The 27,082-nt window shown below is 47.2% G+C and overlaps 2 protein-coding genes across 3 annotated transcripts in view; both read left to right on the top strand.

The window, feature by feature from the left end:
* LOC135508382 (estrogen-related receptor gamma-like) overlaps positions 1-27,082 on the top strand; it is a 295,554-nt gene that overhangs the window by 47,929 nt on the left and 220,543 nt on the right. The window lies entirely within an intron of this gene.
* Positions 11,189-12,538, top strand: LOC135507511 (uncharacterized). The gene has a single exon (XM_064927022.1). It carries the CDS (start codon positions 11,189-11,191, stop codon positions 12,536-12,538), a length of 1,350 nt encoding a protein of 449 aa, XP_064783094.1.

The raw sequence follows: 27,082 nt of genomic DNA, 5'->3' as shown, positions 1-27,082 counted from the left end.
GGATGTTTGCACCAGAGTTAGCTCAACACAGATCATTTTTATTTGAAGTCCTAGCTAAATATAGCTAAATACATAAACATAGTTATACACATACACATCCCTCCTACAGTAGTATAGTAGGATATAACAGATTAAGACAATTACAGGAAACAACAAATAAATAGATTAAATACAGGACACATCATAAAACACATTGAGAGTTGAGTACATTAAGAATCAGTCAATGTGTGCAGGATTGATGCGCCTTGATCCATATTTTGACCTCCATGGAGAAGGATTTAAAGTCGCTAGTGCTTCTTAAGGTGGAAGGGAGGGAATTCCATTTCCTGTTGCCTGAGGTGGAGAATAACCAGCTAGCACATTTGGTCCCTAGGAAGATGTGGGAACATACGCTTTTGGTTTCCCATTTGGTTCTGGGATCTAAGCCATTCATTTCCTGGCTAGTAAAACTGAACGTTTTTTATGTTCTGAGAATGGAAGTGAAAATTCTGCCTGTTCTGGGAACATTTATTTTTAGGTTGCAGGGAGGTGCTGAGAACATTTTACTCTGGTTCCTTGAAAGTCCCCATGGAGGTTTATTAAAACCTACACAGAAAATTTCACTGATGGCTTATTTTGAGTAAACTTTTTTTTAAACTCCAACGACAGATAAGATGGAGCTAGCATGCCATGTTTTTTATATATACAAAGCTGTTAATTTCAATCTATTCAAACAGACCCCATTTCAAAGGAACTAAGCACTCATTAAGATCAGGTGTGGCCAATTAGTGAGGCCAACACACCTGAACACACTTAACAAGATAGAGCATAGAGAGAGTTTTGTTGATGCTGAGAACGGAATGTATATGTTTTTAAATAACATTCTTAGGACGTTCTTTGAACATTCCTAAAGTTTTCTTGCGGTTTTCTTAACATTCTCAGTGCAATTTCAGAACATGACTTTAGGAAACCTGTAGAGAACGTTATGCTGAAGTACTGAAATTCACACAGTAGAACGTTGTTTCTCAAACGTTCTCTGAACTATTTGAGAATTAAATGGAACCACGTTTGACCTTGAAAACGTTCTCTTAACCTCTTGAAACGAGGGGGCACTATTTTTATTTTTGGAAAAAATAAAGTAAACCGCCTAATTTCTCAGGACCTGATGCTAGAATATGCATATAATTGACAGCTTAGGATAGAAAACACTCTAAAATTTCCAAAACTGTAAAAATATTGTCTGAGAGTATAACAGAACTGATATTGCAGAAGAAATCCTGAGAAAAATCCAATCAGGAAGTGACTCTTATTTTGAAACCCCTGTCGTTCTATGCATCCCTATTGCCCATTGAAAGGGATATCAATCATATTCCTTTTTCTGTGGCTTCCCGAAGGTGTCTACAGCCTTTAGACATAGTTTCAGGCCTTTATTTTGAAGAATGAGCCTAAATGACTACATTGCGTCAGTGGCCAGCTGAGGGCTCTGAGAGTGATAGCGTGAAACAAAGAGGACTAAACATAAAGGCCCATGTCTGGGCTACACTTCTCCCCCCTCCCTCCTCCCTCCCTCCCTCCCCTTCCTTCTTTTCCTCCCTCCCTCCCTCCTCCCTCCCTCCCCTTCCTTCTTTTCCTCTCTCCCTCCTCCCTCCCTCCCCTTCCTTCTCTTCCTCTCTCCCTCCCCCTCCCTCTCTCCCCATTCCTTCTCTTCCTCTCTCCCTCCCTCCCTCCCCTTCCTTCTTTTCCTCTCCCCCTCCTCCCTCCCTCCCCTTCCTTCTCTTCCTCTCTCCCTCCCTCCTCCCTCCCTCCCCTTCCTTCTTTTCCTCTCTCCCTCCTCTCTACCTCCCTCCCCCTTCCTTCTTTTTCTCTCTTCCTCCTCCCTCCCTCCCCATCCTTCTCTTCCTCTCTCCCTCCTCCCTCCCTCCCCTTCCTTCTTTTCCTCTCTCCCTCCCTCCCTCCCTCCCCCCTTCCTTCTCTTCCTCTCTCCCTCCTCCCTCCCTCCCCTTCCTTCTTTTCCTCCCTCCCTCCCTCCTCCCTCCCTCCCCTTCCTTTTCCTCTCTCCCTCCTCCCCCCTCCCCTTCCTTCTCTTCCTCTCTCCCTCCCCCTCCCTCCCTCCCCTTCCTTCTCTTCCTCTCTCCCTCCTCCCTCCCTCCCCATCCTTCTCTTCCTCTCTCCCTCCTCCCTCCCTCCCCTTCCTTCTTTTCCTCTCTCCCTCCTCCCTCCCTCTTTTCCTTCTTTTCCTCTCTCCCTCCTCCCTCCCTCCCTCCCCTCCCCTTCCTTCTCTTCCTCTCTCCCTCCTCCCTCCCCTTCCTTCTCTTCCTCTCTCCCTCCCTCCTCCCTCCCCTTACTTCTCTTCCTCTCTCCCTCCCTCCTCCCTCCTCCCTCCTCCCTCCCTCCCTCCCTCCCTCCCTCCCTCCCCTTCCTTCTTTTCCTCTCTCCCTCCTCCCTCCCTCCCTCCCTCCCTCCCTCCCTCCCTCCCTCCCTCTTTTCCTCCCTCCCTCCCTCCTCCCTCCCTCCCCTTCCTTCTTTTCCTCCCTCCCTCCCTCCTCCCTCCCTCCTCTTCCTTCTTTTCCTCTCTCCCTCCTCCCTCCCTCCCCTTCCTTCTCTTCCTCTCTCCCTCCCCCTCCTCCCTCCCTCCCCTTCCTTCTCTTCCTCTCTCCCTCCCTCCCTCCCCTTCCTTCTTTTCCTCTCTCCCCTCCTCCCTCCTCCCCTTCCTTCTCTTCCTCTCTCCCTCCCTCCTCCTCCCTCCCTCCCTCCCCTCTCCCTCCCCTTCCTTCTCTTCCTCTCTCCCTCCCTCCCTCCTCCCTCCCTCCCCTTCCTTCTCTTCTCTCTCCCTCCTCCCTCCCTCCCTCCCCTTCCTTCTCTTCCTCTCTCCTTCTCTCCAGTGTACTCGCTTTGCATTCCCCACCCTCCTCACCCCCTTTTTCTCTTTTGCCTTCTCTCTCCAGGTCCCTCGCTCTCTACTCCCCTCTCTCACACTTTGTTTTTTGAATGCTTTTTCCTCTCTCTACCCTCCCCTCTTTCGGTCCCTAACTCCCTGGCCTCCCTCTCTGTTTGAGACGTGTGCATGTGTGCTTTTCTTTTTGTGTGCATATTGCGTGCGTGCCTGTTTGTTTGCATATGTATGTGTGTGTGTGTGTGCGGGTGTGCGGGTGTGTGCGTGCGTGTGTGTGCGGGTGTGTGCGTGTGTGTGTTTGGTTTGTGTGTGCGCGTGCGTGTGTGTGTGTGTGTGTGTGTGTGTGTGTGTGTGTGTGTGTGTGTGTGTGTGTGTGTGTGTGTGTGTGTGTGTGTGTGTGTGTGTGTGTGTGTGTGAGTGCGTGCGTGCGTGCGTGCGTGCGTGTGTGTGGGGGTGTGTGGGTGGGTGAGTGCGTGTGTGCGCGTGTCGCTCCTCACATCGCTCAGTGCTTTGGGACCAACAGAGTGTCTGTTTTGAGGACAACAGCAGGGGTCTAATGGAAAGCCTTTGTTGACTTTAACGAATTACCAGCCGCCGCCAAAATAAATATAATCTGCTTTGTGGATTAGCAGCTACAGACCAGTCTACCTACAGACGGTATAGAACGCCAGCCAGCCATTCAGCCAGTCAGCCAGCCAGCCATTCAGGCACACTACGCCAGCCTCTCTCTCTCCAGTGACCCTCCTCTATAAAACACCCGGTGAAGATGTAAATTAAGACCTAGAGTATTAGTTATCAGTGATACGCAGTGACACCCTGTATAATGTTGGGTCGGACTTCAAAGCCGGTGGTTTTGTGTTGCGTCCTATAGGACGAACCCTGTTAGAGACATGGCAGGCTGCTAACGGGCACACATCCCGTCTCAGCTCAAATAGAGCGAGAGAGATGAAGGGAAGGAGGGCCAAGGGAGTTGAGTTTTTAGTTTTTAGAATACTTTATTTCTCTGCTGCTGTTTATTCGAGTAAAAATGGAAGATGTGGTGTTTCCTAGTGCTTCAGTACATCCATCCCAACACATGAAAGACATTAGGCTAGCTGTGGGAAATAGATATGGATGTCTGTGTAGACCTGTGTTTGGGGTAGCCCTGGATCAACCTGCCATGTACTTCAGATAGACACCTGGGAACAAGAATGTGCTGGACCAGACTACACGTTTAGAAATACTCAGTGTAAGGACTTCTAGCATTTCTCAACACTTCTCGGTTGATATTTACAGTATTATAAGGTTTGTGTCTCTTCACATTGTAATTGTAGATGTGTAGTCCTGATCCATTCTACTCTCAACTCCATTAAAACTCCCCTTACTTTAAAAAAAAACATCAATTCACATGTGGAAAATCACATGCACATGAAATTTAATACGATCACGTTTTCACATGTAGTTTCATGAAAACACATGTTACTTTACATTTTGTCACGTTATTACGTTAACTTCATATTAGATCATGTGATCACATGAAAACATGTATTTGGAATGCTTCACATGTCATGTGAAATTAATGTAGTATTTCCATAAGGGTCAACTCTTGATAACTGCAAACTCACTGTTTATTTGCAGTACAGTTCACATTCTCAGTTACCTCCATGCTCTGCTTAAGTACATTCATTCACAACAGTCCCAAGCCAATACAAGTACTGCAATAGATCAGGAGTGAAGTGTATTAGCTGAAGGCATCATTCCAAACTCCCTGACCTCCTATGATATCAAAGGGGTTTACCCTTTCCCCTGTCCCAGGAAGGCTGCTACTACTGTCTGTCTGTCTGTCTGTCTGTCTGTCTGTCTGTCTGTCTGTCTGTCTGTCTGTCTGTCTGTCTGTCTGTCTGTCTGGCAGGGTTTTTAAACCCTTTCCCCTGTCCCAGGAAGGCTGCTACTACTGTCTGTCTGTCTGTCTGTCTGTCTGTCTGTCTGTCTGTCTGTCTGTCTGTCTGGCTGGCAGGGTTTTTAAACCCTTTCCCCTGTCCCAGGAAGGCTGCTACTACTGTCTGTCTGTCTGTCTGTCTGTCTGTCTGTCTGTCTGTCTGTCTGTCTGTCTGTCTGTCTGTCTGTCTGTCTGTCTGTCTGGCAGGGTTTTTAAACCCTTTCCCCTGTCCCAGGAAGGCTGCTACTACTGTCTGTCTGTATGTCTGTCTGGCTGGCAGGGTCTTTAAACCCTATCCCCTGTCCCAGGAAGGCTGCTGCTACTACTGTCTGCCTGTATGTCTGTCTGTCTGGCTGGCTGGCAGGGTTTTTAAACCCTTTCCCCTGTCCCAGGAAGGCTGCTACTACTGTCTGTCTGTATGTCTGGCTGGCTGGCTGGGAGGGTTTTTAAACCCTATCCCCTGTCCCAGGAAGGCTGCTACTACTGTCTGTCTGTATGTCTGTCTGTCTGGCTGGCTGGCAGGGTTTTTAAACCCTATCCCCTGTCCCAGAAAGGCTGCTACTACTGTCTGTCTGTATGTCTGGCTGGCTGGCAGGGTTTTTAAACCCTATCCCCTGTCCCAGGAAGGCTGCTGCTACTGTCTGTCTGTATGTCTGGCTGGCTGGCTGGCTGGCTGGCTGGCAGGGTTTTTAAACCCTATCCCCTGTCCCAGGAAAGCTGCTGCTACTGTCTGTCTGTCTGTCTGTCTGTCTGTCTGTCTGTCTGTCTGTCTGTCCACAGCAGATACCTGACTCCCAACAAGGCCTTATTACGTCAGCAGATAAACTAATGGGTCAGAGGGACAGGTCAGACCATGGGCCAGGTCAGAGGGACAGGTCAGACCATTGGCCAGTTCAGAGGAACAGGTCAGACCATGGGCTAGTTCAGAGGAACAGGTCAGACCATGGGCCAGGTCATAGGGACAGGTCAGACCATAGGCCAGGCTGGCTTCACTACATTGCGTGTGTTCTGATCCTAATCTGCTCTAAGTGATCCTGTCTGTTTCTAGCCTCACCTGGAACCCCCACTGTTCTCTTAGCATCGACTAATATATCCTACACTGGGTACACTCACGCCACGCCCTACCATAGATACACACACACACACACACACACACACACACACACACACACACACACACACACACACACACACACACACACACACACACACACACACACACACACACACACACACACACACACACACACACACACACACACACGTGGGCTCCCGAGTGGCACAGCAGTCTAAGGCACTGCATCTCAGTGCTAGAGGCATCACTACAGACCCTGGTTCGATTCCAGGCTGTATCACATCCAGCCGTGATTAGGAGTCGCATTTGGTGGCGCACAATTGGCCCAGCATTGTTAGGGTTTGGCCGGGGTAGGCCGTCATTGTAAATAAGAATTTGTGATTTGCTTAGTTAAATAAAGGTTACATTAGAAATTAATTTAAAAAACAACCAACTGAGCCTAGTTCTAAACACACTCAGGTGCACACACACACACACACACACACACATGGGGCATAAATTCGTACACAGACACACCCCGTTAACCCCATTCTCACGCCAGCTCCGTACATTTGCTAAGACTGCATGCATGCTCAACTCTTTAGGAAGTATACTAGTCTCACAGACACACGCCTGCTCAGACTGCTATCAGATGTTTCCTCCTGCTAATTCTCCCTGACGTGCGTCAGTCTGGATAAAGCCTGTCTATGGACACTAGAACAGCTTTGTCATGAAGGCTTTTTGGCTTTTCAGACTGTTTGCTTTTATTTTTGCTGAGTTGAATCTTGTTCTTACGTTTGCTACATTTCAATTGCTCTTTATTTTATACCATTCATCTAGTTTCTTTTATTTTTTTTAATTTATGTGATTTTAAAAAAGTAGTTACATTACATTATTGGTTAGGATTGTAAAAGCTCTCACCGTTGTCTTAAACCACATTCATTTTAATGGATGGCGAGCCAACCTATAGTGTCTGCTGTTGCTAAAGCACGGTTTCTTTTTAACCCACCGACTTAAATAGCTTTGACAGGGGAACCTACTCATGTTTAACAGCCACACACACGCACACACATTCAGAGGCATGGCAACCGCGGCAAAACGATCCATCAAAGTTAGGGGGAAGAGTGGGAAAAGTCAGGAGTGTTGCGAGAGTACTGAGATCTGAAAGTCAGAGAACAATGAGTCTCCCCTGACAAACTGTTAAAAAAGCCTTAAGACTACAGTTTAGATGTGTAATGTCAGCCTGAATACAAATGAAGGCCCTGTCACTCCCCATTTGGCTGAGATGCTTTTGATGTTTTCTTCAGAGAGAGAGAGATGGAGAAAGAGAGAGATGGCAAGAGAGAGAGAGATGGAGAGAGAGAGGGAAAGGGGGAGAGAGAGGGAACGAATGGAGAGAAACAGGTAGCGCCACGTACAACGTTCAGCCACTTCCCCCTCTCTCTCTCTCTCTCTCTCTCTCTCTCTCTGTCTCTCTCTCTCTCTCTCTCTCTCTCTCTCTCTCTCTGTCTCTGTCTCTCTCTCTCTCTCTCTCTCTGTCTCTCTCTCTCTCTCTCTCTCTCTCTGTCTCTCTCTCTCTCTCTCTCTCTCTCTCTCTCTCTCTCTCTCTCTCCCTCTCCCTCTCCCTCTCCCTCTCCCCCTCTCCCTCTCCCTCTCCCTCTCCCTCTCCCTCTCCTCTCTCTCTCTCCCCCTCTCTCTCTCTCTCTCTCTCTCTCTCTCTCTCTCTCTCTCTCTCTCTCTCTCTCTCTCTCTCTCAGCTCTCAGCTCTCAGCTCTCAGCTCTCCAGATCACAACACCAAGATAAATAATCGTGGAATAAGGAGGAGGGAAAGGAAGAGGAATACATTGACTTTTAAAAACAGGAACTGAGGATGAGAGTGTTGTATTCACTTTTTTAGCACTTTTCCAGACCAGTTGTATAAACTAGGACAGGTTTGTTCCAGAACAGTTGTATAAACTAGGACAGGTTTGTTCCAGAACAGTTGTATAAACTAGGACAGGTTTGTTCCAGAACAGTTGTATAAACTAGGACAGGTTTGTTCCAGAACAGTTGTATAAACTAGAACAGGTTTGTTCCAGAACAGTTGTATAAACTAGGACAGGTTTGTTCCAGAACAGTTGTATAAACTAGGACAGGTTTGTTCCAGACCAGTTGTATAAACTAGGACAGGTTTGTTCCAGAACAGTTGTATAAACTAGAACAGGTTTGTTCCAGAACAGTTGTATAAACTAGGACAGGTTTGTTCCAGACCAGTTGTATAAACTAGGACAGGTTTGTTCCAGAACAGTTGTATAAACTAGGACAGGTTTGTTCCAGAACAGTTGTATAAACTAGGACAGGTTTGTTCCAGAACAGTTGTATAAACTAGGACAGGTTTGTTCCAGAACAGTTGTATAAACTAGGACAGGTTTGTTCCAGACCAGTTGTATAAACTAGGACAGGTTTGTTCCAGAACAGTTATATAAACTAGGACAGGTTTGAATCAGGTGATATTGTAATGTTATGTGAAGTCGACCTAACCAGCAGTGTTTATAAAGATGACAGATTAATTAACTAGATTCTCTCGGAGCATGAGGTTCTGATACCAACAGGCTCAGAGTCAGTTTCTATTTCCAAGCCATCAGACTGCTGAACACTTGAACTGTACTGACCACCTGCTCTGATTCTCCAGACCTATGAACACATGTACTCTCTCATACACACATACACACATCCACACACACCGCATCACAACTGCTGCTACCAGGCCCTTATTATAAAGCTCTATTTAAACACTTGCCCCCCCCCTATACACATGTATATATTGGACTATAAATTGTGTCTTACTGTATTATACTTATGCTAAAATGTTTATTCTATTCTACTGAGCAATTTATGTGTTGTTCATATTCTTAGATTGTATTATTTCTTATTGTTGTTGAATTGTTCTAGAAGGTACCTGTAAGTAGCATTTCATTGGACGATGCATACCGTGCGTATCCCGTAATTAAGACTAATAAAACTTTGTGAATATTCGATGGGTCCAACACAGACATCTTATCTCTCCGGTCAGTACTCTACACTGGAGTGTGTGGGGGAAGTGTGTGTATGTGAGCTGAGTGTGAGACAGAGAGCAGAGTGCAACATTAAGTGGTGTGAACTTTGTCTCTTAGCTTGTGTCTGAAATGTCAACCTCTTTCCTCCCTTGCGCTCCGTTTGTTCATGTCTTAGCCTGACACACACACACACACACGCACACACACACACATTTTCTGGCATGTTTACTGGCAAAAAATGTAATGACAAAGGATGACACTATTTTCAGAGAGAGTGTGCACGTGCACGTGCGTATGTGTGTGACTGTTGATCGCTGGCTGTATCTTCCAGAGAGAGTGACCCCATCCAGCTTCCATTAGGATTAGACAGTTTATAGCAAATTACAGTGTTACACTGTGTGTGTGTGTGTGTGTGTGTGTGTGTGTGTGTGTGTGTGTGTGTGTGTGTGTGTGTGTGTGTGTGTGTGTGTGTGTGTGTGTGTGTGTGTGTGTGTGTGTGTGTGTGTGTGTGTGTGTGTGTGTGTGTGTGTGTGTACCCTGTTTCACTGTAGTACCATACACCACAGGATTAGCTGTCTTTTCCCATAGTCCTCTCATTCTCTGCAGCATTCTGTGAAATTGGGGCAGAAGAGAAAGTGCATTCTAAACATCACATGACCAGTCCTAGTATTGCCCTATCTTCAGCACCAGTAACGAAGTGTTGACTGGTGTGGCTTCGGGAACTGTTTACCATGTTTGCTTCCCTAAACCACACTCTCCAAAGCACCCAGAACACACCAGTGTGTTTATCCTTAGAGAAAGATAAATTGTGTGTGTGTGTGTGAGCGTGTGATTGTGTGTGTGTGTGTGTGTGTGTGTGTGTGTGTGTGTGTGTGTGTGTGTGTGTGTGTGTGTGTGTGTGTGTGTGTGTGTGTGTGTGTGTGTGTGTGTGTGTGTGTGTGTGTGTGTGTGTGTGTGTGTGTGTGTGTGTGTGTGTGTGTGTGTGTGTGTGTGTGTGTGTGTGTGTGTGTGTGTGTGTGTGTGAGCGTGTGATTGTGTGTGTGTGTGTGTGTGTGTGTGTGTGTGTGTGTGTGTGTGTGTGTGTGTGTGTGTGTGTGAGCGTGTGTTTGTGTGTGTGTGTGTGTGTGTGTGTGTGTGTGTGTGTGAGCGTGTGATTGTGTGTTTGTGTGTGTGTCTGTGTTTCCAGGGTCGAGCCTTAGAGTCCTGTGATGCCAGTCTCTCTATCCCTACCAGGGTGTACTGGACACAGCACGATAAGTAAAGCCAAGTCTACATGTTTAATCTGCCTTACCCCACTAGGAACACTGATAACAGGGGAGAGAGGATGGGAGAGAGAGAGAGAGAGAGAGGGAGGGAGGGAGGGAGGGAGGGAGGGAGGGAGGGAGAGAGAGAGAGAGAGAGAGAGAGAGGGAGAGAGAGAGAGAGAGAGAGAGAGAGAGAGAGAGAGAGAGAGAGAGAGAGAGAGAGAGAGAGAGAGAGAGAGAGAGAGAGTGAATAAGTGTTTTGCCAAATTATTTTGAGTAGGAATAATTACATTTAAAAAAATCATAATTAACAGCAACAACATGTTAATTGTTCATAGTTCTCCTCAGTGCCTTATGACGTTTGGCCTGGCAGGTTACCAGTGATACAAGTCAGTATACAACGTCTGTCCATGTCTGAGGACCTTAGGAGACGACGTGGAAACTGGCACTAAGGGCAACAGTGATTGCTGTTACCTTCAAGTAGGTTTGGGATTTGCTCGGGTGTTGTGGACGGGGACGACGGGTGGGCGTAAGCATCTGCCTCTGATTCCAAAATAATCATGTTTGAATCCAGCAATCCCAAACCTTAACACTTACCTTAACCATTCAGAGTTAATGCCTTACCTTAACCATTCGGAGTTAATGCCTTTGACATTTGGAACAACTTTGAAATTTGACGTTTGAGAAACAAGATGAACGTTGAATTTGGAAGAGAATCTATCTTGTCTCTTTCTCCTCCTCTGGCCTGTCCAAAAGTCCTCCAAGACAGATATGCCTGGTGAATGTAGAGAGAGAGAGTGTGTGTGTGTGTGTGTGTGAGTGTGTGTGTGTGTGTGTGTGTGTGTGTGTGTGTGTGTGTGTGTGTGTGTGTGTGTGTGTGTGTGTGTGTGTGTGTGTGTGTGTGTGTTGTCGCTGAGCCCACCAGTCTCTATAAATATCTGCTAGCTGGCCTGGCTCAGTGGTTTTCCCATTGATTAGATGCGTGGCTAATGTGGGCTCATCTCTCAGTACATCACTAATGAGCATTCAGTCTGCCCCCCCCCCCCCCCCCCCCCCGGGAAACCATGCTCTACTCCCCAAAGAGACACATGGAGGGGAGCAACCCCCCCCCCTCCCTCCAGATACCGCCCTCTACTCCCCACAGAGACACAGGGAGGAGAGCAGCCCCCCGCCCCCCAAACACCACGCTCTACTCCCCACAGAGACATGGTGAGGGGGTCAGCCCCCCCCCAGACACCACCCTCTACTCCCCACATAGACACAGGGAGGAGGGAAGCCCCCCTCCACCAGATACCGCCCTCCACTCCCCACAGAGACACAGGGAGGAGGGCAGCTCCCCCAGGCACCACCCTCTACTCCCCACAGAGACACAGGGAGGAGGGCAGCCCCCCCAGACAACACCCTCTACTCCCCACGGAGACACAGGGAGGAGGGCAGCCCCCCCAGACACCAGCCTCTACTCCCCACGGAGACACAGGGAGGAGGGCAGCCCCCCCAGACACCACCCTCTACTCCCCACAGAGACACAGGGAGGAGGGCAGCCCCCCCAGACACCACCCTCTACTCCCCACGGAGACACAGGGAGGAGGGCAGCCCCCCCAGACACCAGCCTCTACTCCCCACGGAGACACAGGGAGGAGGGCAGCCCCCCAGACACCAGCCTCTACTCCCCACGGAGACACAGGGAGGAGGGCAGCCCCCCCCCCCAGACACCAGCCTCTACTCCCCACAGAGACACAGGGAGGAGGGCAGCCCCCCAGACACCAGCCTCTACTCCCCACGGAGACACAGGGAGGAGGGCAGCCCCCCCAGACACCAGCCTCTACTCCCCACGGAGACACAGGGAGGAGGGCAGCCCCCCCAGACACCACCCTCTACTCCCCACAGAGACACAGGGAGGAGGGCAGCCCCCCAGACACCACCCTCTACTCCCCACAGAGACACAGGGAGGAGGGCAGCCCCCCCAGATAGCGCCCTCTACTCCCCACAGAGACACAGGGAGGAGGGCAGCCCCCCCAGATAGCGCCCTCTACTCCCCACAGAGACACAGGGAGGAGGGCAGCCCCCCCAGACACCACCCTCTACTCCCCACAGAGACACATGGAGGAGGGCAGCCACCCCCCCAGACATCACCCTCTACTCCCCACAGAGACACAGGGAGGAGGGCAGCCCCCCCCCAGACACCACCCTCTACTCCCCACAGAGACACAGGGAGGAGGGCAGCCACCCCCCCAGACACCACCCTCCACTCCCCACAGAGACACAGGGAGGAGGGCAGCCACCCCAGACACCACCCTCCACTCCCCACAGAGACACAGGGAGTGGAGCAGAGGGGTATAATGGAGAAGGGAAAGCAATTGCACAAGGTGTGTCATATTGGTAGCACTATCTGTTTAGACTGTGTTTTGCAGTAAGGTTGCCTCAAGATGCTGATCTTGGGTCAGTTCTGGTTAACTTATGGCTGCAGGGGCATTATTGAGTAGCTTGGATGAAAGGTGCCCAGAGGTGCCCAGAGTAAACGGCCTGCTCCTCAGTCTCAGTTGCTAATATATGCATATTATTATTAGTATTGGATAGAAAACACTCCTCACTTTCTCCTTCTTCTCTCCTTTCCTCCCTCCTCTCCTCTCCTCCCTCCCTCCTCTCCACCATCTCCTCCCTCCTCTCCTCGATCTCCTCCCTCCCTCCTCTCCTTTCTCCCTCCTCTCCTCCCTCTCTCCTCTCGTCCCTCTCTCCTTTCCCATCCCCTCTCCTCCCTCCCTCCTCTACTTCGTCCTCTCCTTCCTCGATCCTCTCCTCCATTTCCTCCCTCCCTCCTCTCCTCTCCCCTCTCCTCTGTCCGCTCCTCTCATCCCTCTCACCTCTCCTCTCCTCTCCTCTCTCTTCTCCCCTCTCCCATCTCCTCTCCTCTCTTTATATCTCATTCTCTCTTTTTCTATCTTTCTATATATACGCATATATCTCTCCTCTCCTCTCCTCTGTCCGCTCCTCTCATCCCTCTCTCCTCTCCTCTCCTCTCCTATCTCCTCTCCTCTCTCTATATCTCATTCTCTTTTTCTCTCTTTCTATATATACGCATATATCTCTCCTCTCCCTTCTCTCCTCTCATCCTCCTCTCCTCTCATCCCTCTCTGCTCTCCTCCTCTCTTCTACTCTCCTCTCTTCCCCTCTCCTCTCTCCTCTCCTCTCATCCCTCTCTGCTCTCCTCCTCTCCTCTCCTCTACTCTCCTCTCCTCTCCTCCCTTCTCTCCTCTCCTCCCCTCCCCTCCCCTCTCCTCTCCTCTCCTCTCCTCTCCTCTCCTCTCCTCTCCTCTCCTCTCCTCTCCTCCTCTCTCTCCTCTCCACTCCTCTCCTCCCCACAGTTTAGACTGTGTTTTGCAGTAAAGTTGCCTCAAGATGCTGATCTTGGGTCAGTTCTGGTTAACTTATGGCTGCAGGGGCATTATTGAGTAGCTTGGATGAAAGGTGCCCAGAGGTGCCCAGAGTAAACGGCCTGCTCCTCAGTCTCAGTTGCTAATATATGCATATTATTATTAGTATTGGATAGAAAACACTCCTCACTCTCTCCTTCTTCTCTCCTTTCCTCCCTCCTCTCCTCTCCTCCCTCCCTCCTCTCCACCATCTCCTCCCTCCCTCCTCTCCTCGATCTCCTCCCTCCCTCCTCTCCTTTCTCCCTCCTCTCCTCCCTCTCTCCTCTCGTCCCTCTCTCCTTTAACCTCCCCACTCCTCCCTCCCTCCTCTACTTCGTCCTCTCCTCCCTCGATCCTCTCCTTCATTTCCTCCCTCCCTCCTCTCCTCTCCCCTCTCCTCTGTCCGCTCCTCTCATCCCTCTCACCTCTCACCTCTCCTATACTCTCCTCTCCTCTCTTCTCCTCTCCTCTCTTCTCCTCTCCCATCTCCTCTCCTCTCTCTATATCTCATTCTTTCTTTTTCTCTCTTTCTATATATACGCATATATCTCTCCTCTCCTCTCCCTTCTCTGTCCGCTCCTCTCATCCCTCTCCTCTCCTCTCCTCTCCTCTCATCCCTCTCACCTCTCACCTCTCCTATACTCTCCTCTCCTCTCTTCTCCTCTCCTCTCTTCTCCTCTCCCATCTCCTCTCCTCTCTCTATATCTCATTCTTTCTTTTTCTCTCTTTCTATATATACGCATATATCTCTCCTCTCCTCTCCCTTCTCTGTCCGCTCCTCTCATCCCTCTCCTCTCCTCTCCTCTCCTCTCCTCTCTCCTCTCCTCTTCTCTTCTCTTCACTTCACTTCACTTCACTTCTCTTCTCTTCTCTTCTCCTCTCCTCTCATCCCTCTCTGCTCTCTCCTCTCCTCTCCTCTCCTCTCTCTATATCTCACTCTCTCTTTTGCTCTCTCTCTCTATATATATGTATGTATATATGTATATCCTCTGCCTTGTCTCCCCTCCCCTCTCTTCACTCTCCTCTCATCCCCCTCTCCTCCTTCTCCTCCCATCCTCCTCTCCTCTCTCTGCCCTCTTCTTTCCTCTCCTTTCCCCTCTCCTCCCTCCCCCTCTCTCCTCTCCTCCCTCCCCCTCTCTCCTCTCCTCCCTCACTCCTATCTTCTCCTCTCCCTTCTCCTATCCTTTCCCTTCTCACCTCTCTTCTCCTCTCACCTCTCCTCTCCAATCTTTTCTCCTCTCTTCTCTCCTCCTCTCTATCTCTATATCTCACTATCTTTTTCTCTCTCTGTCTCTCTCTCTATATATATATATCTTCTCCCTTGTCTCCTCTCCTATCTCCTCTCCTCTCCTATCTCCTCTCCTCTCCTATCTCCTCTCCCCTCCTCTCCTCTCCTCTCATCCTCCTCTCCTCTCTCCTCTCATCCCTCTCTCCTCTCCTGTTACCAGTCCGATCACAAACTAGTCTTTGCAGGATCAGGTCTGAAAGGCACTCAGAAACATTATCACCCCTCCACCCTAGAGAACACTCATCCATCCTTCTCCACCTCCTCCTCCTCTCATCCATCCCTCCATCCATCGATCAACTCTATTCCTGGACTCCTGTTTTCCAGCTCTGGTTGGGTTCCCTTCCTTTTGCGCTGGTTTGTGTGTGTGTGTGTGTGTGTGTCTCCTCTCCTCTCCTCTCCTCTCATCCCTCTCTCCTCTCCTGTTACCAGTCCGATCACAAACTAGTCTTTGCAGGATCAGGTCTGAAAGGCACTCAGAAACATTATCACCACTCCACCCTAGAGAACACTCATCCATCCTTCTCCACCTCCTCCTCCTCCTCCTCTCATCCATCCCTCCATCCATCGATCAACTCTATTCATATGGACTCCTGTTTTCCAGCTCTGGTTGGGTTCCCTTCCTTTTACGCTGGTTTGTGTGTGTGTGTGTGGGTGTGTGTGTGTCTCCTCTCCTCTCCTCTCCTCTCCCATCCTATCCTATCCTATCCTTTCATATCCTTTGTCTCCTCTCTACTCTCATCCCTCTCTCCTTCCTCTCTCATTTGGTCCCTCTCTCCTCTCCTCCCTCCCTCCTCTCCTCCGTCTCCTGCCTCCCTCCTCTACTCTCCTCTCCCCCTTCTTCTGTACACTGTCCTTTCCTCTCATCCCCCTCTCCTGTCCTCTCTCCTCTGCTCTCTCCCCCTCTCATCTCCCCTTTCCTCTCCTCCCCCTTCACCTCTCCTTTCCGTTCTCCCCTCTCCTCTCCTCTTCTCTCTCTGTCCTTTCTTTCATCTACTCCTCTCCTCTCCTTTCTCCTCTCCTCCCTCTCCTCCCTCTCTCCTCTCAACCCTTTTCCTCTCTCATCTCCTCACTCTCTCCTCTCTTCTCTAACTCCTCACTCTGTCCTCTCTCCTCTCCTTACCCTCTCCTCTCTTCTCTCTTCTCCTCTCTCCTCTCTCTTTTCCTCTACTTCCCCTCTCCTCTAATCTCCTCTCCTCTTCCTCTCTTCTCTCCTCTCCTCTCACCTCCCCTATCCTTTCTTTCTCCTCTGTCCTCCCACCTTTTCATTTCCTCTCCCCTCTCCTCTCTCCCCTCTCTTCTCTCTTCTCTAGTCTGTCATCTCCTCTCGTCCCTCTCTCCTCTCCTCTCGTCCCTCTCTCCTCTCCTCTCGTCCCTCTCTCCTATCCTCTCCTTCCTCTCCCTTCTCCTCTCCCTTCTCCTCTCCTTTCCCTTCTCGCCTCTCCTCTCCCCTTTCCTCCCTCCTCTCTCTCCTATCATCTGTCTTTCCTCTACTCTCCTCGCTCTCTCCTTCCTCTCTCATCCCCTCCCTCCCTCCCTCCCTCCCTCCCTCCCTCCCTCCCTCCCTCCCTCCCTCCCTCCCTCCCTCCCTCCCTCCCTCCCTCCCTCCCTCCCTCCCTCCCCCTCCCTCCCTCCCTCCCCCTCCCTCCCTCCCTCCCTCCTCTCCTCTCTTATCTCCTCTCCTCTCCTATATCCTCTCTCCTCGCTCTCCTCTCATCATCCTCTCCTCTCTCCTCTCATCCCTCTCTCCTCTCCTCTCCTGTTACCAGTCCATTCACAAACTGGTCGTTGCAGGATCAGGTCTCAAAGGCACTCAGAAATATTATCTCCCCTCCACCCTAGAGAACACTCATCCCTCCTTCTCCACCTCCTCCTCCTTTCATCCATCCTTCCATCCATCCATCCATCATCTCTATTCCTGGAGCCCTGTTTTCCAGCTCTGGTTGGGTTCCCTTCCTTTTGCGCTGGTGTGTGTGTGTGTGTGTGTGTGTGTGTGTGTGTGTGTGTGTGTGTGTGTGTGTGTGTGTGTGTGTGTGTGTGTGTGTGTGTGTGTGTGTGTGTGTGTGTGTGTGTGTGTGTGTGTGTGTGTGTGTGTGTGTGTTTGTGTGTGTGTGTGTGTGTGTGTGTACGTGCATGTGTGTGTGTGTACGTGTACGTGCATGTGTGTGTGTGTGTTTTTCACCCCTCCAGCCATGCTTGCATTTCCCTAGAATTGTTAACCTTGAATAGCTGGGTTCCCTATGCTCAGGTATACGTATTCTTTGGGATCAGTGTCCCATCCACTGGACGGTTGAGCTAACGTAGGCTAATGTGATTAGCATGAGGTTGTAAGTAACAAAAGCATTTCCCAGTACATAGACATATCTGATATTGGTGGAAAGCTTAAATTCTTGTTACTCTAACTGCACTGTCCAATTTACGGTAGCTATTACAGTGAAATAATACCATGCTATTGTTTGAGGAGATTGCACAGTTTTGAGCATGAAAAGTTATTAATTAATAAATTAGGCACATTTGGCCACTACTGAACAGAAAAGCAATGGTTGATTGGGATCAGTCTAAAACTTTGCACATACACTGCTGCCGACTAGTGGCCAAAATCTAAATTGCAGCTGGGCTGGAATAATACATTATGGCCTTTCTATTGCATTTCAAAGATGATGGTACCATAAAATATACAAAAGAACATTTGTTTTTTTCTTTCTATTATCTTTCACCAGATCTATTGTGTTATATTCTCCTACATTCCTTTCACATTTCCACAAACTTCAAAGTGTTTCCTTTCAAATGGTACCGGAAATATGCATATCCTTGCTTCAGGGCCTGAGTTACAGGCAGTTAGATTTGGTATGTTTTTTTTTCGTGAAAATGTAAAAAAAGGGTGGATCCTTAAAGAGGTTGACTCCTAAAACACTAGTTGTGACTCTTTAGATAACAGTGATCAGCTGTAGTTGTTTGACTATTATTTATCCAAGATAAACTATTTTCGACTATTTTGTGGGAAATAAATATTCATTGTTGTGCCATAGTCGAATGTCATAATTATCCAGATTTGTAACCAATATTGTAATAAGTTAACTTTTTAGATTGAAGTATAGTCAGGGTTACTATGTCAATCAATTAATTATCATATTTCATGATGAAGAAATAGTTCACGCAGTCTCTGAATAGGAAATCACTTTTCTTTAAAAAAAACTCAATTTCCAGTCATTAAGCAGCGCAGAGAGCTTGTTGCTCAGTCAACCTAAACGGCCTAAGTGGTCTGCGTATTGATAATGTATTGGAAATTGTCAATATTTCAAGAAAAGCCTGGTCTCCCTGGTGAGAAGGATTTGGCTTGCTGCTGAGACTCCCAGCTCCTCAGGTATCCTCCATTGTGGCTCTTGGCTTACATCAGTTTCCTGAGGCTGTATTTTGTGTAGGTGGCGGGACAGGAAATCCAGTCTGTGGTTGGGTCTGAGTGTTGGGTCTGGGTTGAGAGGGGTTGTAACAAGAGATTCTCTGAGAAACCAGTCTGGGAGACACTGGCGAGATGGTGCGAGCTGTGGCAACACACACTCTGGCACGCATACACACACACACACAAACATGTACTAATGCACACACACAAACACACACACATGTTAATGTGTCATTCACTACCATCCCATTCTTGAAGCCCATCTCTCTACTGTCCTGTCTCTCCTTCTCTCTCTCATCCTCCTCACAGTCAATATGTTAATGTGTCAGTACCACTAAAGCAGCATGTCCCCCTCTGCTTCCCTGTTTCCACCAAAGCTCCAGGCTAAGAAAGGAGCCCTGTCTTCAATTGGCACTGAGAAGAAAGGAGGGCCCATCTGAAGATGATTGTCTATCAGTCTGGTGAATGGAGGCGAGAATGGGGGAGAGGAGGAGGGAATACCCAGAGCTGGTTAGCAGATTGTAATTTCCTGGGTTTGATGTTCCTAATTGTCTCTGATGTGAACAGTCAACTAGCCCCTGGTGATCTGAGAATGAGAGAGAGAGAGAGAGAGAGAGAGAGAGAGAGAGAGAGAGAGAGAGAGAGAGAGAGAGAGACTGCATACATGTACCATGCTCACCTTGCACTCTACCCCAACAATGCAAAGCTCCTCCACAATAACCAAAACCTCACCACTTCTACAACCGTATATCCAAAACATCTTCCCCAGACAGCCCCCCGACACATCATATGTCCTGAAACATCTCCACACTTTTTAACATTTTATAGAACTCAAATTCCACCCTAAGGCGCGCAGAGACCATCCCATTAAATAACAGTAAAGGGTCTGTTATCCCCCCCACCTTTGACCCTGTTTCTCCTTAGCCAAATAGCCAACTTTTCCTGAGCAAACAGAAAATTCAACAAAACACATTTGGCCATCTCCTTCTTTGAATAACTGTACCCCATTATAAATATCCCAATAGTAAAAACCACACCCAACCTCACACAGACATTCCAACAGAGACATTCATGGCATTAACCTGGCACACACAGAAAACACATGAATCACAGTTTCTCTCAAAACACAGAAAGGACACCCCTGCCAGACTCCCGGTTCAATCCATGCCAACCAGCTGTTAGTGGCCAGGGCTCCATGAAGAACCCTCCACTGGAGGTCCCCTGACCTCTTTGGTACTGGGTGTTTGTAGAGCGCCCTCCATCTAAAACCCACCATACTCTCCTCCCACATACCCCCTGCCACTGATGTGCCTTCACTCCTGTTAGGCTCCTAATGTTCCTTACCTTAATGCAGAGGTTGTAGAGGGCTTTACCTCCCACCCCTTCAAACTCCCCCAGGTTCAGAGTGTTAAAATCTAACAAGTCCCCCAGAGCCCCTTGCCAGTCCCCAGTATCTGCCGTCACCCGCAGGAGCTTCTGGGGTTTTCCATCATTCCTCTCCCAGCAGTCTCAGGTCACCCAGCCTTAGTAAACCCACTGCCATCAGTTGCCTCTGCAGGGTGGCCAACTGAACCGATCTCAAAGGGATGGCTGGGTTGTGGAAGATAGGCTCCTCCCACAACCACAGCCCAGGCTCCACCCCCCCCTTCTCGTGTGGGCCTTAGCAGCTCCCAGGCCCTCAGCACTGCAGAGTAAAAATCTGAGAGACTTGCTGTACTCAGCCTCTCCATCCTCATGAGGAACAGCTGCCAGTACAACCCTAATCAGCCAGCTCCCCTCAGCAGCATGCATTTTGGTTCTCTCCAGCCAACATCAGTATGGTACAACAGTCTCTGCACCGCCTTTAGTAAAAAAGCAGCCACCCTGCTCTTCAGTTCCACCAGGCCCTGTCCTCCTTCCTGGATGGTCATGTACAACACTGCTGCCTTCAGCCAGTGATGGCCCGAACAGAAAAAGTCCACTAGCTTGCGTTGCAGGTCTGCGAGCAGACCGACGGGGGGTTGAGGACAGACAGTTTATGCCACAGGGAAGATGCCGCCAGGTTGTTGATTATCAGCACCCTCACTCTATTATGACACTTGGGACAGGAGCCACCCTCACCTGGCCAGTATTGACACCACTGCTTGTGACAGCCCCTCCCAATATTTCCTGACCCACCTCTCCGAGCCCAGGTACACCCCCATAATTTTAAGCCCTTAACAACCCCACTGCAAATCCCCTGGAAGCAGAGTCGGGGCCCTATCCTACCATGCCCCACATAACAGAGCTTTACTCTTGCCCCAGTTTACCTTAGCTGACGAAGCTCCCTTGTACACCTTCAGACTAGTCTCTAGTGCCTGCATATCCTGACCATCCCTGACGTCACAGAAACATCATCTGCATATGCTGACACTGCTATGCCTGTTAACACACCCATACCCGTCCAGCACACTTCCTGCATTCTCCTGCATAGCTGGCCCAAAAAAAGCTTATTGGCTAGTGTATATAACTGCCCCGATAGAGGGCATCTTTGTCTAATGCCCCATCTCAACCAGACTGGCCTACTGAGCCCCCCTCCCCTCTTGATCATACATGACACCCCAGCATACAACATCTTCACACAAGTCAAAAACCTTTCCCCAAACCCAAAAACAGACATCACATTAAACAGATATTCATGGTCCACTCTATCAAAAGCCTTCTCTTGATCTAAAAAGACCAGTCCAAAGTTCCCATTAGAACCTCTCGACAAGTCCAACATGTCCCTGATTAAGAACAAGTTGTCTGTGATTGAGCATCCCGGTACACAATATGTCTGGTCCCTAGAGTCCAGATGGGACTTCCGTCTGTTAGAGAGGACTTTGGCAAATATATTGTCTTCTGCACAGATCAATGCCACAGGCCTCCAGTTCTTAACTTCTTACGTTATAGGGGATGCTTGCGTCCCACTTGGCCAAAAGCCAGGGAAATGCAGCGCGGCAAATTCAAATAAAATGATATAAAAATCAAACTTTCATTAAATCAAACATGTAAGATACTAAATTAAAGCTACACTCGTGAATCCAGCTAACATATCAGATTTAAAAAAAGCTTTTCGGCGAAAGCGTAAGAAGCTATTATCTGATGATAGCACAACAGTAAACAAAGAGGGTAGCATATTTCAACCCTGCAGGCGCTACACAAAACGCAGAAATAAAATATAAAACATGCCTTACCTTTGACGAGCTTCTTTTGTTGGCACTCCAATATGTCCCATAAACATCACAATTGGTCCTTTGTTCGATTAATTCCATCCATATATATCCAAAATGTCCATTTATTTGGCGCATTTGATCCAGAAAAAAAACAGCTTCCAAATTGCACAACGTCACTACAAAATGTTCCAAAATTTGCGTGTAAACTTTGCCAAAACATTTCCAACTACTTTTGTAATACAACTTTAGGTATTTTTAAACGTTAATAATCGATCAAATTGAAGACGGGTCTATCTGTGTTCAATACAGGAAGACAACAACCAAGCTACTTTTCAAGTCTTGCACAACTCTCAACAGTGTTACGCAGTTCCTAGATGGCCTTACTTCTTCATTGCACAAAGGAATAACCTCAACCAAATTCCAAAGACTGGTGACATCCAGTGGAAGCGGTAGGACCTGAAAACAAGTTCCTAAGAAATATTGTTTACCAATGAGAACTCACTGAACAGACTGAAAAAAATTATGAACGATTAGTCCTTGGGGTTTTGCCTGCTACATAAGTTCTGTTATACTCACAGACATGATTCAAACAGTTTTAGAAACTTTAGTGTTTTCTATCCAAATCTACTAATAATATGCATATCTTATATTCTTGGCATGAGTAGCAGGAAGTTGAAATTAGGCACGCTATTTATCCAAAAGTGAAAATGCTGCCCCCTATACCTTAAGAAGTTAAGTTCACACAAGTCCTCTTTTTTGGGCAGGAGAGCTCATCGGCAACTCTACAATCCCAACACATTCACTCAACACACACAATTCGTCGTCCAGTCCAATTATTCCCCAGAATCTTTTATAAAACTCCACTGGGAGTCCATCGCCCCCAGTGCACGGCCGGGGGACATCAGGGTTACGGCCTCTGCCAGTTCATGGGACAACAGAGGAACATCCATTTCATCCCTCTGTGCCAGAGAGAGCTTAGGGAGTTCTTCAACCAAGACCTGAGCACACATAGGATCACACAGTTCTGCTCTATACAACTCAGCATAAAACTCCACAGTCCGCTCCCCACCACAGAGGTCAACCGCCCAGACAATGCATACCCTTGGCTTCACAGCTCTGTCTTTCCAAACCAAAGAAGGAGGAGCTGGGAGCATCCATCTCCCTGAGCATGGAGAACCAAGGTCTTACAAGTGCTCCCATTGCTTTAACCTGGAAACAATGACCCAGGTCCCTACATAATTCAGCTAAAGTAGGCTGGAGGCCTACATTGCCTTGCCCCACCATCTCTACATCCATCTCACTAGTACAACACTCGAGTTGGACTCAATACTCTCTAGCCTCTGAGTATGAGAGAGCTGTATATTGTTGACAGAAAAGACGAATTTGGACTTTCCCCACATCACACCATTGACTCAGAGACTCATACTCCTCTCTTTGCTGCCACCTTTCCCCAACTTTTGGGAAACCTGAGCAAAAAGTAGCATCTTGTAAGAGCTTTACATTAAACTTCCAGTAGGATGCATGCCGAGGCCCTGGTGAGATAGACAGCCGAGCCATGGTTATGTGGTGATCTGAAAAACCCACCAGGAGAATGGTAGTGCCCAACAGCCTATTGCTCTGATTCCTGGACATGTAAAAATGATCAAGTCGGGCTGCTCTCACCCTAGTCACAAAAACCTTCACCCATGTATAGTGTTGTGTCGGGATATTTAGTCCTCCAAACATCCACTAGGTCGAACTGATTAATGATATCCCTTTAAAACTTCTTACGGCTCAAATCCCGTTAACGGGATCGATTTGACAACAGCCACTGAAAGTGCAGGGTGCCAAATTCAAACAACAGAAATCTCATAATTAAAATTCCTCAAACATACACGTATTACACACTATTTTAAAGATAAACTTGTTGTTAATCCCACCACAGTGTCCAATTTCAAAAAGCACACCATATGATTATTTTAGGTCAGCACTTTGTCAGAAAAAAACAAAGACATTTTTTCAGTTAAAGAGAGGAATCACAAAAAGCAGAAATAGAGATAAAATTAATCACTAACCTTTGATGATCTTCATCAGATGACACTCATAGGACTTCATGTTACGCAATACATGTATGTTTTGTTCGATAAAGTTCATATTTATATCCAAAAATCTCAGTTTACATTGGCGCATTATGTTCAGTAATGTTTTACTTCCAAAACATCCGTTGACTTTTCACAGAGCCACATCAATTTACAGAAGTACTCATCATAAATGTTGATGAAAATACAAGTGTTATACATGGAATTAAAGATATACTTCTCCTTAATGCAACCGCTGTGTCAGATTTTTAAAAAGCTTTACGGAAAAAGAACACCATGCAATAATCTGAGTACAGCGCTCAGAGACCAAAACAAGCCATACAGATGTCCGCCATGTTGTGGAGTCAGCAGAAGTCAGAAATACCATTATAAATATTCACTTACCTTTGATGATCTTCATCAGAATGCACTCCCAGGAATCCCAGTTCCACAATAAATGTTTGTTTTGTTTGATAAAGTCCATCATTTATGTCCAAATTCCTCCTTTTTGTTTGTGTATGTAAACTAGTTTTAATGACTCCAACCTAAGTGTATGTAAACTAGTTTTAATGACTTCAACCTAAGTGTATGTAAACTAGTTTTAATGACTCCAACCTAATTGTATGTCAACTAGTTTTAATGACTCCAACCTAAGTGTACGTAAACTAGTTTTAATGACTCCAACCTAAGTGTATGTAAACTAGTTTTAATGACTCCAACCTAAGTGTACGTAAACTAGTTTTAATGACTCCAACCTAATTGTATGTAAACTAGTTTTAATGACTCCAACCTAATTCTACGTAAACTAGTTTTAATGACTCCAACCTAAGTGTATGTGAACTAGTTTTAATGACTCCAACCTAAGTGTACGTAACCTAGTTTTAATGACTCCAACCTAAGTGTACGTAAACTAGTTTTAATGACTCCAACCTAAGTGTACGTAACCTAGTTTTAATGACTCCAACCTAAGTGTACGTAAACTAGTTTTAATGACTCCAACCTAAGTGTACGTAAACTAGTTTTAATGACTCCAACCTAAGTGTACGTAAACTAGTTTTAATGACTCCAACCTAAGTGTACGTAAACTAGTTTTAATGACTCCAACCTAAGTGTACGTACACTAGTCTTAATGACTCCAACCTAAGTGTATGTAAACTAGTTTTAATGACTCCAACCTAAGTGTACGTAACCTAGTTTTAATGACTCCAACCTAAGTGTATGTAAACTAGTTTTAATGACTCCAACCTAATTGTATGTAAACTAGTTTTAATGACTCCAACCTAAGTCTACGTAACCTAGTTTTAATGACTCCAGCCTAAGTGTATGTAAACTAGTTTTAATGACTCCAACCTAAGTGTACGTAAACTAGTTTTAATGACTCCAACCTAAGTGTATGTAAACTAGTTTTAATGACTCCAACCTAAGTGTACGTAAACTAGTTTTAATGACTCCAACCTAAGTGTACGTACACTAGTTTTAATGACACAGACCTAAGTGTACGTACACTAGTTTTAATGACTCCAACCTAAGTGTACGTAAACTAGTTTTAATGACTCCAACCTAAGTGTATGTACACTAGTCTTAATGACTCCAACCTAAGTGTAGGTACACTAGTTTTAATGACTCCAACCTAAGTGTAAGTAAACTAGTTTTAATGACTCCAACCTAAGTGTATCTACACAACTGTAATCAGGTAGTAACCAAAAAGGTTTTCATCAAATCAGAATATATTTTCTTTTTGAGATTCTTCTAAGTAGCCAGCCTTTCCCTTGATGACAGCTTTGCACACTCTTGGCATTCTCTCAACCAGCTTCATGAAGTAGTCACCTGGAATGTGTTCTGCCATCCAGCTCTGTCACTGTATTAGTTTCAACGTCCATATCAGTCTTTTGAATGTATGATCATCACACTCCCATACAAATGAGGATGTTATGGTCATGTCAAGGTAAGGTTATTCATAAACGCCCTTACACACACTGCTGTACCTGCTTCTCAACCCTGTGTGTGCGCGTGTGCGTGTGTGTGTGTGGGAGAGTGTGTATGTGTGTGTGTGCAGTCGTCCCTCCTTTCCCAATCTTTCTGTTCAAGTCGATAGGACCTCAATTAAAAACCGTAGCGCTAACATTTTGCCTGCGCTAACCAGGTCACCTGTGATACAAGTCAGTATTTGACGTCCATCCATGTCTGAGGACATTGGGAGATGATGTGGAAACCAGCCACTGGGGGCAACAAGTTAGTGCTGTTACCTTCAAGTAGGCTTCGGCCTCTGCTGCAAGTTCGAATCCAGCGGTAGAAAGTTTTCTTGTTTCAAGCCTATACCAAACCTTAACCCTTATCTTAACCATTTGGAGTTAATGTCTAACCTTAAGATGTTTTAGTTACTTCCTAAACTTAACTGTAACATTAAAAAAATGTAACCATAAACACAAACTTTGTCGTGAGACTGTGAGAGCTAGTTGAGCCTGCCACATACACACACCCACACACCTTTCCACATGGGCCACTGTGTGTGTGTGTGTGTGTGTGTGTGTGTGTGTGTGTGTGTGTGTGTGTGTGTGTGTGTGTGTGTGTGTGTGTGTGTGTGTATGCATGCCCTAGGCCGTGCTGGTCTTACAGCTACAGTAGAATGGCTTTCACACACACTCCCCTCTGTGACCCCTCCTTTGGTGTTCTGCAGATCCACAAATATTTACAGCTAAAAATCCTGGAAATTCCTTTTTCATTGCACATAAATATGGCCTGCTGTAAGGGTTTATTGCAGATAGTAGGTGTGTGTGTGTGCAGTGGTGTAAAGTACTTAAGTAAAAAATACTTTTGGGGGGTATCTGTGCTTTACTATTTATATTTAACTTTTACTTTTACTTCACTACATTCCTAAAGAAAATTCTGTATTTTTTACTGTATGTGTGTGTGTGTGTGTGTATGTGTTTGTGTGTGTGCGCGTGTGTGTGTGTGCGTGTGTGTGTGTGCGTGTGTATGCGTGTGTGCGCGTGTATGTGTGTGTGTGTGCGCGCGCGCGTGTGCGCGTGTGTGTGTGTGTGTGTGTGTGTGTGTGTGTGTGTGTGTGTGTGTGTGTGTGTGTGTGTGTGTGTGTGTGTGTGTGTGTGTGTGTGTGTGTGTGTGTGTGTGTGTGTGCGCGTGTCTATACGTGTAACAAATGGAGGTGGTGTTTGCAGTAGATATGATATAAGGGATTGCAGCAGGGTAACGTCACTATCGGCCTGTTCCTAATCACTGTGTTGATTTAAGCACACAGACAGATAGAGCCCCTGTGTTCTCTCTGATATTAAGGCAGGCACTCTCTGTGACTGCCCTTTTAGAGGTCCTGATAAGGGAGCCACGCTGGAGTCAGGTGTCTGGGCCTAATCATTTCCGCAGAGATCACACACACTGATTACGCAAACATGAGCAGGCAGTCACACACACACATGCACACACAGATACAGGCGTGTATACGAGTGGCTTTGAGTGCACCTCATACTGCACTGCTCTGGAGTTGTGGTCTTTTAGCCGATCTGGCCCTTAAATACCAACTTACAGTACATTTACCCCAGAGAAACAGCACTAATAACAGAGATCCCATACTTGCCTTTAGACCAGGTATGTCCCAAAAATATTGACATTGCACTTTCT

This window comes from Oncorhynchus masou, chromosome 21 (genome assembly GCF_036934945.1).
Source record: "Oncorhynchus masou masou isolate Uvic2021 chromosome 21, UVic_Omas_1.1, whole genome shotgun sequence".
NCBI lineage: Eukaryota > Metazoa > Chordata > Actinopteri > Salmoniformes > Salmonidae > Oncorhynchus > Oncorhynchus masou.
Note: the sequence above shows the minus strand (reverse complement) of the source record. Positions and strands in the feature narration are given on the sequence as shown.

Bases quoted from the DNA above. Each gene is read 5' to 3' on its own strand.
- LOC135507511 (XM_064927022.1), top strand. From the start codon at position 11,189: ATGCTCTACTCCCCAAAGAGACACATGGAGGGGAGCAACCCCCCCCCC.